The 11,277-nt window shown below is 40.2% G+C and overlaps 2 protein-coding genes across 2 annotated transcripts; both read right to left on the reverse strand.

The window, feature by feature from the left end:
- Positions 1-5,681, reverse strand: LOC133011284 (probable E3 SUMO-protein ligase RNF212). The gene is given in 12 exon segments (XM_061078977.1): positions 1-130; positions 494-563; positions 1,451-1,505; positions 1,678-1,744; positions 2,469-2,529; positions 2,745-2,809; positions 3,661-3,720; positions 3,819-3,877; positions 3,978-4,034; positions 4,146-4,220; positions 4,364-4,425; positions 5,573-5,681. Coding segments are annotated over 12 exon segments (870 nt in total).
- A 1,209-nt stretch (positions 5,682-6,890) lies between these two features.
- On the reverse strand, positions 6,891-8,706 carry si:ch211-255i20.3 (transmembrane emp24 domain-containing protein 11). The gene is made up of 5 exons (XM_061080304.1): positions 8,577-8,706; positions 8,113-8,204; positions 7,827-7,952; positions 7,134-7,280; positions 6,891-7,040 (listed from the first exon to the last, which is right to left on the reverse strand). Exons 1-5 carry the CDS (start codon positions 8,704-8,706, stop codon positions 6,891-6,893), a joined length of 645 nt encoding a protein of 214 aa, XP_060936287.1.
- Between the last annotated feature and the right edge of the window lie 2,571 nt (positions 8,707-11,277).

The raw sequence follows: 11,277 nt of genomic DNA on the forward strand, positions 1-11,277 counted from the left end.
TTAGGGAGGAGGGCCGACCAGGGAGGACATGGAGTGTCTGAAGGAGGACAGAGGTGTGAAGATGGGAGACGTCCATCCTGAGCTCTGGCCGTATGAAAGGTCTGGTGTCACTGGTGCTCCCTGGAAACGACTGGAGGAGGAGAGATGAGCAACATGATCAACCAATCAGAGTTAAACCCCACTGGTGTATTGAAGAAGATTTAAAAATTAAAATGCTCTCAATTAGCTTGTATTAACATGTATTAGTTTATCTTTTAGTACTTTCTAACTTTCCCACCAGGTCCCATTCACAGGAAGGCAGAACTTTGTGATCTTAAGAATCCAGATATAGAATCATAATCATTCTTTAAATTATTTGTTAAATTAAATCAAATTATGAATAGCAAAGTATAAATATGTACTGTATAGTTATAGATGCATTTACGGAAATACCCAAATTGATGAAAGATATTAAATAGATAGACACAAAAATGTATTATATGAGATTGATCACCTGACTGTCGCTGAGCGAGCAGAGTGGTTGGCCAGTGTGTTCTGATTGGATGATCTGTGAGAGACGGAGCCTAAATATGACACACAAAGTAGATTCATGATAAATCCATAACATACAAAAGAATGTAATGGTTTTATAAATACAAAACATATTTTGGGGTCATTATCGGCTCATGTGTCACGTTTCATTTGGAAAAGCCTCCAAGAAGACAAGATAAATGAGTGAATCATTAGTAGCTCATATTTTCCCCTTCACACAGACTTACAGGTTGTTACATAACTGGGAAATGTATTCAACCTCTGCTGTGAAGAGTCGAATAAGAAATGTCACAATTCGTAATGGCTGCTGCTAAGCCTTTAAATAGCCTAATCATTCAGATCCAGGTTAAAAATGTCGGTATTCTTCAAAAGGATACTTACTCAACCAAACCCAACAGATATAGTGAGAATCTACACTTGGAGTATGGCTAATAGCATTTCAGGGCTGTCACCTAACTCATCCTCCATAACTGAGGTCAAATCCCTTAAGAGACTGACTCAGGAACTCAGCCTGTGTAATCCTAAACAAAACATCTGACAACATCTGCATTAGTTTAATCACTGTGGGTGGTCAGTGTTCGTGTCTGTAACCTCCAAACGAAGGTCGGGACTGCCAGATGATTTTGTGAGATGTTTACAGTGTGATTATGTCCGTGTCTGTATGATTCTTCAAAAGTACATTTAGTACGAGCCGTTACTATCACGCCTGTGTACACATTAAGTTAGGAGGGAAGTGAAACCACGAATCCAGAAGATACTGGTACGATGCCCTTCGCATTGACGTAGAAGAAGCAGATTGTCTTTCCAGAGAGAGAGGAATAGCGAAAGCAGATACACAGTTACAGCCAACACACACAGACTGCATTTCTCCTTATAGTTAACAAGTTCACTTTTATGACAGGTGGAGCAAAGCGCTTACCCATGCGTTCAGCCTGTGGAGAACTGATTAATGACAGTCGTGGTACAGTCTTGGGCTGAAAGATAGAGAGACAGAGGGAAACGGCACAAATCAAGACTTTTAATTTGCTTCTTCCTGTCAGTTCTTTTTATTTTTCCACTACTACAGAAATAAATCCAATCCCAAGATGCAGTGTGAGAGCTTATATGTTACAGTGTATTATGCAAAAAGCAGATATGGACATCAACGTTTGGCGAAATAATTTAACTTACTTTCCTGAACAGGCTTCTTTCATCCACCTCCAGGTTTTCCGTGCTACCAGACAGGAAGGCACACTTCATTAGTCTTGGTTCTATTGGCTGAACACTGCAGCGGTATCTGAACTCTTATTATACAATCTAAAGATCTGCAGGATTTCAGTCCATGTGGCTTAACTTGGCTATGGTGAAACTCAAATTGACACCTAAGTAACGTTAGATTTATTAATACAGTATTTTTAAAGGGCACCCAATTAAAATGAATTATCATTTTTATACAAATCACATTGAGCTATGTTTAAATACAGTCTTGCCAGCCCAACATTATCTTTTTCAATGGGTTGAATTCACCCTGCAGGTAATTTTGCAACTAAGATTAATATCCGCTGTAGAAAAATCCTTAAGTCCCAGCGGATAAAACAACATTTATACCATTACATTCTGGCAGCCAATTAATCCTGTGTCAACGGTGTCTCGGAAACCTGACAGGGATTCCTGACTAAACCAAAGAAAACCTCAGCTTATTCAGGTGTGTGTGTCTGTGTGTGGATGGCCGAAGGGCAGGGCAAAGCTATACAGCAGCTTAAGCTAACACAAGCCACCAGGGGCTGAACCCAGGTTAGAGCTTGTTTACACTGTTAAATACCTCCTACATTCTCTCTCCATAAAGAGCTGAGAGACAAAAAAAAGGCAGAGTACAAAAACAGAGCTTCAGACAAGGTGTCGAGAGCCGAACAGAGGAGACGAGGGGTTGTGAAAAATGAGAGAGGTTCAATACTCACACGCTGGTGGACGAGGAGTGTCGTGAGAGGCAGATGGGGGAGTTATATTGGATCTGCATCACTAACAGCAAAAATGTAATTAACACAACAGCTACTACACTATAATCGATGAAGACACATTAGGTAAAACATTGACTCGGGCCGGTTGTTCAGTGGCCGAGTTGAAACAGGGTCATCAAAGCTTCACCTCTTTGTACCACTTACCAGTTCAGGGTGTTTCAGATTAATGCCACAATGACTGGTGCATGTGTGTCATTAACCTGTGGGATTATTTACCTGGATTGTGTCCATGTGGCGTATGAGAACTGTGGCTCATTTGAGACACTGATGAAGCTCTGACACTGGATGAGAAGAGAAACACACAAGAATCATCGGTTTCAACAAGACAGAAGTCACAGCTGCTTCAGACACAGTTGGAGTTGGTGTTCAACAACAGAGCAGATGAGGACCTGAGCAGGACTGACATATGATTTATTGAAATTCATCTTTCAATACTCATCAACAAGGGTCCCTTCCCCAGAAGTTGCACAAAAAACAATTGGTTCACTATGTCTTTTTCTGGCCATCTGCGAAAAAACTCCACTTTCCCTTTAAACTCATTCAGTTCTTGCTGAATCCGAACTGGAGTGAATGTGCCAAGAGTGACACCTGGTGAGAGGTGAAGCATAACAGTCAGCTCTTTGTAAACTTTATAAACTAAAGTGCAGCCAAATCCAACAAGTCCAAACTCCAAGATCTAATTCCAAATCATTAAATTGTTTTACTGCCTCCATAGATCCAGATTTTGTCTGTTTTTTCCATCAGTTTATTTCACAAGAATTACAAACACTGATGCAGGAACGTTTCGTACGACTCCTGATATTGTACGAGTATCATGCGTGTATTAAGGAAGATAAAAAATAATTTAAATATGGGAAATACAATGAAACAACAGTCAAATGCTTGTTGGTAAACTCCTTGGATAATTAAACATTTTTCTGGATGGTCTGGTTTGTGGAACTATAAAACAAGAGTTGATTACCCTGCACAGTGGCTGTTAAAGTAGTAAACCTCACCAGATACAAATTTACAAGCAACCATCTGTTTGCTCTCAAACTATTAAATACATTTATACATTTTTAAAACAGATTGCACGAGTTACTTATATTTTTCTAATAAAAGATCAGGATGTGTGTACATCGATTCTATGTACCTCTGATGCTTAAGACAGTTTTCTAGTTTTGCGATGTAGGCGCTCTGTTCATTCAGCTTCCTTTAAAGGGAAGAGAAATAAAAATAAATAAATAAATCAGCCACTTTTTCACCCACATTCAATTAAAAAATCTGTATAAAAATGTATATATAACTTACTTTGACATCTGCTGCATTTCCTGTTTCATCTTGACTAATGCGTCTTCTAATTTCTCGTTCTGTAATTGATTAAAATGGTTAAAGATGATCACAGCTGGACGGCACCTCAGGAAAATATAGTTATTACCGTTATCTGCCAAATGAAGAAATGTCTCTCACCCTTTGCTGGTAGTGAGTCAACAGTCTCTTCTGATGTCTCGCCTGGAACATTATAACCTGAGAGGAGAGGAAACACTTTCATGTCTGAAAATACACATACCTCATAAATGAAGATGTTTAATGCAGCTTTAATAACAGTTACTGAGACAAGAAGGAAAATGAACAAACTTTGCTTATTTCCGTCAAGTGTTTGGTTGCCAACACGCCGACGTCAGAAAACAAGGCCTTCACCTCTGAGCTGCTCTGAAACAGACATTTCACACATGACTGTAATGACATCATGGTTCTAAATTGATATCCATCTGTTCATTAAATGTGATTTTATTCAACGCAGACAGCTCCATAACCACACAATGACGTCATCAGATTTGAAGGAAGATACTTACTTTGTCAGAGAGAGGTGACACTTGGCAGCTGGTTTTGCATGTTAAACATTTTCCTTGCGTGCCTGCAATTAAAATTAAAAATGCAAATAAATAAAATGCACAATCTTTGCAGGTTGGTAGCTTATAGAAGGTGGACACTGAATCAAGTACATAACCAACAAAATGGGTTTTTAAAGTGTTAATCCCTGAATCTAACCCAGAGAAACAGGGTACAAAGGTCAGGAACGGATTTGTGGTTTATGAATATGAAAGTCACCACAACCAAGATTCTCTGTCATCATCATTAATCTTGTTCAAAAATGTGATATTTTATCATATTAAAACAAATTGCCTCTGATTTCAGTAATGATGCCACTGTGCCACGATTTCTTGTATTTCCTTGACTCCTTATTTAATTATAGATTTTGTCTTTTATTCTACCTGTCCTCTTTATGTCCTCTTGCTGTTAGTTTTGTACGTGTTGTGGTTCATACTGTCCCTTGTACTGCTCTGTTTCACAGACTTTACATGTTCTCTTTTATACTTATATATATTTTAGTTTTTTTGGTTGTTAATATATATTTTTGCTGTACTATCCACTCCAGCAGCACAAGAACACTTACATACTGGACAATGACACAATCACTGCATTCTGTACCATAGTGTCAGACCCATTCATGTATCTGTAACATGTTGTCCCTATGTTTATGTGATTTATGTATGTATGTCGGTGAGGTGTATAAGTGTATAAATGTATAAGCTACTGGATTACCTAAATTTCCCACGGGATTAATAAAGTATCCATCCATCTATCTATCTATCTATCTATCTATCTATCTATCTATCTATCTATCTATCTATCTATCTATCTATCTATCTATCTATCTATCTATCTATCTATCTATCTATCTATCTATCTATCTATCTATCTGAAAGTGTTCGAGACCCCCTTTGAAAACGACACAACACATCTCAAGGGGTTTATCCTAAGACAATACCTTTCTATAACAACCTAAGCAAATATCAAAAGTTTAAGAAATAGAAAGGCTCTTTTGGGACAAGTAGCCTACAGTTAAAACCTCGTGTCTGAAGTTCTACTTGTGTCAAACTGAGTGGATCCGATGTGTAGTATCACTCCCAACCCAACAGATGTCTCTGTCTCATCATGCTTCCTCCTGGAGCTGCAGACATGGCCGTGCACACTGGGTCTCAGGTCTCAGGTCAACTCACCTTTCTGGAAACACACACTGCAGATGATGTGACCACATGTCGTCAGAGCCAACTTCCTGTCGGCACCGGGGGGGAGGAAGCAGCAGTTGCAGCAGATCCAGAAAGACATTGAAACTCCTGCAATACACAAGAGCAGCATTCGAATAGTTGTACTTTTAAATGTGAATCTGATACCAAGCCTGATCTCTTACCTTCACCAGTGAATCAGATCTGATCCCAGTCTAAACTTAAAACCACTGGTCTGGGGCCTGAGCATAACCTGGGAGGAGAGACGCCATTTTAAATGGATGCAAACTGGAGGGGGGAACGAAAGTTGTCACAACACCTGCTGGGGAAGAACTCACTGTTTATGTGTTAGCTTGTTCAATTAGCTTCATCTAAACATGCTAGGCTGTTTGTCTAACGGTTCATTAAGACCTTAACTGGATCCTGTTGGGTTTATAGCAACTTAATCCACCAGCTCAGTCCTTATTACGGTCAATTACATGTGTATTAGCTTCACTGCTCAAGCTAGCTCTGAAGCTAGGGAAGCTAAATGCTAACGTACCCTTGTTAATTGTAAATAAGGCTCCACAGAGGCGATACTATCAGGTCCGCACCAGTAGTAAGTGGTTTTATTTCTGCCTGGTGACTTCATCATTAACTTACCAGTTCTCTATCAATGAATGATGGAAAAAGCAGGGTAGCATCCCATCAATAATAAGTCTCCTTTAGCTCCTAGCAGCTAGCACGTCAGTTTAGCTGCTAGCTAGTCGTAGCCTGTGTGCTAACGCCTCACCTGGCATGGCTGTGGCTGCAGGACACTTACAGATGGAGGTAAGTTATTATAAAGAATAAAGAGAAAATAGGCTGGAATGCAAAACAATTGTTCAAACTTTATTGAAATTGCATTATTGCTAAAGTCTGGTTATTAAGTATTTAAAGATTGTGCATGTTTGCTCATTAAGGGGTTAAATAACTGATTATTCTAACATGTCCAAACTAAAACTCGAATTAAATGGAGTATTATACAATGCTATACATGTACATGGTGAAAGAGATTAATATATAATATGATACATATTAATATGATGTCTATGATACATTCCTATAGTAGTATAAATGGATTTTCTCCAGATGTTGCATCCATTTATTGTTTACATGCACAGTTTTCACCCTAATATCCTGTAATCATCAGACCATATGTTTGGCAGATGGAGAGTTTTTAATTGTTACAGTATTTCTGGCCAAGAATCGTTCTTGCTGCAGGTTCTAAGAAGCACTGGAGCAGGTGTGGGTGAGATCTGCACAGCAGGAACAGCCGTGACGGGGTCAGAGGTCACACCAGCTTCTTGGCAATGAAGAATTCCTTGAGTCGTTTCATCTGCCAGAAACCGACCGTGAGCAGAATGGACGTCTGCACCACGGCCCACCACAGCACTTTGGAGTTGGTGGTCTCGCTGATGTGTCGAAACTTCTCCTCTTTCTCCTGAATCGCAGCAGAGGAGACAAAGGATGGAGGGTAAACACAGATTGAGTCGGGATGTTTTGATAATTCTGCAGAAAGCTACTTCTCATTTACCCGCTGGTACTCCTGCTGTCTGCTGATGTACATCATCTGATCCACGAGGTGTCTGAGGCTGTTCTCCAGTGTCTTCATGTTGTCTTTGGTCTTGTCGGTATCGGGTTCAATCGCGTGCTCTCCCATCTGAACGTCCACGTGCAGCTTCTGTTCAGCACAGTGGGGAAGAGATTGAGACATTATTCTCTTATTCTCTCTTGTGAAAATGTCCTGTTTTCCCAACATTTTGACATTAAATTCTGAACACTACAGGACCTTAAGATTTTTACTGTACTGTCACATGACATAAGATGATGTTTCCTGAAGAAGTTTTAGGCTTATTGCCTTTTAAATTTAAGCTGTGTCTGCTTGTGACCCCTTATCACAGGTGACCGGTACAATTTGGACCTGTACATTTTCTATTGTCCCATTTTATTACATTTCAGATTATTTGTTTACAGTAAGAGTTGAAATAAAAATGTAATGATGTTGTTAGTTAACAATATTATAATTGTTCTATTGATTGACTAATTGACTGGTGGCTAAGTGTTTAAGGTCCAGATTCTTATGGCAAAAATAAGGGAATAAAGTGATGGTGTAATCAGGCAAGGCAGAGTACAATTTCTGTTATTAATGCACACAATTCACAGAAATTACTTTTATTTACTGTTATTTTATCATTTTTTAAATTGTGTGTGTGTCCACAGGTCTCACCAGTCGTTCTCCAGCAAAGACAGAGAACCTGGTGGAGTTGGTTTGGAAGCAAAGATAGTGCTGACCAGAGGCGTGAGCTGTGAAGGTGAATTTACCAAATTTACCAAAGCGCTTGGTCATCACAACCTGGAGAGAAGGAAAGAAGCTGTAAGGCCGACATCTCTTCAGGTATGAGTCAACAAAATGGAGAAGTGGTTATTAATATATATGAATTATTCGTAGAAACCAGCTAGCACATGTTTTAGTGTACCATCACATGTTTGGTGATAAACTGTGAGTGCAGTACCTCATGGTTTGGGTCTCTGATTGTCACAGTGGCACCAAAGTGGGGGGAGTTGTGGATTGACTTCACATCCCAAGGCTCCAACAAGAAATAACCTAAAGATAAGAGACATTCACACATGTGTGCGTAAACATACTAAATGTGCACAAACACACGTAGTTGTAGTCAAGGACAAGATTTTAACTTTTATGAGGGAATGGACTGTATAGATATGTACATTCATCACCATGTTACTCAAGTACACAAACACTTCAGTTATTCACTTATTGTAGGTCTGATTCCACTTTTTACATTTCTATGTCTAATTGTTATTGCTGAGGAAGAAATCAGTTTTCATGATGTGCATGTAACAGTTGTGTGTGATTCAACAATCACATGGAACTCCACAATACACCTATTAAAACATAATTCCACATTCATTGTTCCTGTTTGACGTTCAGGAGGAGTATTCCCTCTCCAGGACTCACCGGTCACCAGCGTGTCCTCTGGAATCTCCTCGATGATGCACTTTTCCTCCTGTTCTCCCAGATCAAAATACATCGCTGTGGCCAGCATCAGGTAACACTGGAGCAGAAAGCCAATGCCTCGAAAACCCATTTTCAGCAAACAATGAGCTATTAGATTACAATACACTTGACACTGACCAAATGTTTGGCCTGTACCTCCGACCTTTTTTCTCTTATGTGTATTGCAGATTCTAGTTTTGGGGTTTGTTACATGGACTTAAGCCAAACAGCCATTTGCTAAGGCAGATATTTACAGTGGACGGCTGCAGTATAGTGTGAGAGTGTGTGAGAAATTCACAGGTGCTGTTTTGTGTGACGAGACATTCCCCTCGTGTTGTGACTGGTTAACCTGGGAGCCAATAGCAACGTATCTGTGACAAGTTATTGATTGGGAGCAGCAACTTGCAGCAGATACAGAATTATCAGCAGTGACTTCTGTGTGCTCACAATCAACATGGCATGAGAATTCATAAACCTTTCTGGGAGATGCAATGTTATTATTGGCCTTAAACAGCAAATATCTACCATTTATAATATTCTTGTAAGAATCTGCACTTCTCATGCATCTACAGTTTGTGAAAATGTGCACATTTAACTGACCATGTCAATATCGACATCACAAATAAGTTTCTTACTCCTTGTGGATTTTCTTGTCCTTTTTAAAAATGCGATGTTCACCTTTTAACCTCTTATAAAGCAGTGAAGATTGCCAGTACAACCGTGACTGTTGCTACAGTTCAGAGGAGAAATTGAGTGGAAAATGTAATCCAGACCATTACATACAATAGTTGCCATATGCTCGCCCTACATCAGGTCACGTATAACGTAAACCCCAACACGCCCACACACAGAATGAAACCTTCTCGTATTTAGCAGCTGCAAAAGTTATCATCTCCTAAGTAAGCAAGGAGTCCGATTTCCCTCTCCTCCCACACCTCAGTGGTTTCACAGAAAGTGTGAATGCAACTGTACCTGCCAATAAAGTAAAAGAAAGACACTCCAGCTTTTTAAAAACCAACCGCTGTGTCTGCCCTGATCCTGAAGCAGTGGCACTAATCATTGTACAGCAGCAGGCACAAGTTAAAACCTGATATTTTCACATTTTGTTGTCTCTGTTCCTCAACTAATTGCACATTAACAGTAACGGGCTCAGCTCCTTCACTGTCTGTGTCACTCTGTAGGTGTGGGCGGGGCCAGGGCTCGGTCTCACTCCGTCTTCAGACACAGATTTGAGATGAGAGACGCGACTCCCTAACTCGCTTAAATGCTGCTGCTGTTCTTATGTATAATGGGGGCAGTCATGGGAAAAGGTACATATTAAAAGGCCGATTCCTCCCGTTTATGAATTGATATCGGATCATTTAAATGAAGATCGATTTTTAAACCCAGCCCTAATTGCATCCAACTATTTCTTTAGATTTATCAGCTGCACAGGAAACCAGTTTGAGCGTTTGCTTTGTGACATTGCGCATTCTCCAGCTTGGAGAGCCCTTATAAAATGGTTTATTGAGGCCATAAAGGGATGCACATGGTCAGCAGCTATACTCAGATTGATAATGGCCCTCAAACGATGAGTGATTGGTTTCGAGGGACCCAAGGTGAGGCTGCTCCACACCATTGCACCACTACCAGCCGGGACTGTTGACCCCAGGCAGGTCGTGCTCGTGCATTTTTGCTGTTCCCGGCAAATTCTGATCCTAACATCTTTGTGTGTCTCTAATTTAGATTCATCGGACCAGGTTGCATTTTTCCACTTTTCAGCTCTCCACTTTTGGTGAGCCTACAGTGGATTCAGATTTCTGTATGGGCTCCTCTGCTCACCACAGTTGTGAAGCGTGGTTGTCTGAGTGGTTGTCTGTATTCTTCTGGCAGCTCATCTGGCTATTCTCTGACCTCTCATCAACAAGGTGTTTGCATTGGTAGAACTGCTGTTTCAGCAGTTTCAGAAACCTGCCTCTCTGGCACCAACAAACCTGCCACGGTCAAAGTCACTGAGATCGAATAACTGCTGCCAAATAACTGGTTGATTACATTATTGTATGGATAAGTAGGTGTGAAGTCGTTTCCTTCTGAGGACACTTCATCAGTTTATGTTTCTCTTGAACATATCAAGACTAATTCTGAGGAACCTGGATGATAAAATGGTAAATCCCTTTTCTGAGGATGTGGACGCCCAGAGATTCTTCATCTCATAAGATTCAAGTCACACTCTGAACTCTTAGCTGATGAAAATATTGTTAAGTAAAAGCCAGAAACTGGATCTGCTCCTCTCCCGTCTCCTGATTCTTTATCTCAGTAATTTTCCTCTGCCCTTGTTATTCCAAACGGAAGGAGCTCCCTCTCGCACCAGATGTTTGGTTCTTATTGCTATTCAATCTGTCATCTGCAGTGTGGTTTCTGCGTTGCTTGGTGGGAAAGGGGCTGGGGTCCTAAGTGATTTTTATCTGTTTCACATATGAAAAAAGAGGTCACTTTACATGCAACTGGTGTCTGCTCTGTCTATTAGAAGAGACACCAGCGTCATCATGGGATGTGCTGCACTGGACGTTACAGCACACAGTGAGCTCTATAAGATTTAATGACTCGTGATCTAAATCAACATTTGTGGAACTTTTTTAAAATAGTTGGTGTGCACATTTGTCCATTTTTATGACCAACACTT

This window comes from Limanda limanda, chromosome 10, assembly GCF_963576545.1.
Source record: "Limanda limanda chromosome 10, fLimLim1.1, whole genome shotgun sequence".
Taxonomy (NCBI): domain Eukaryota; kingdom Metazoa; phylum Chordata; class Actinopteri; order Pleuronectiformes; family Pleuronectidae; genus Limanda; species Limanda limanda.

Excerpts from the sequence above, each read along its gene's own strand:
- si:ch211-255i20.3 (XM_061080304.1), bottom strand. The coding sequence starts at position 8,706 with ATGGGTTTTCGAGGCATTGGCTTTCTGCTCCAGTGTTACCTGATGCTG. Across the intron at positions 7,281-7,826 it reads TCTTTGCTGGAGAACGACTG|AAGCTGCACGTGGACGTTCA; the intron begins GTGAGACCTGTG and ends TGTGCTGAACAG. Across the intron at positions 7,041-7,133 it reads GACAGCAGGAGTACCAGCGG|GAGAAAGAGGAGAAGTTTCG; the intron begins GTAAATGAGAAG and ends GCTGCGATTCAG.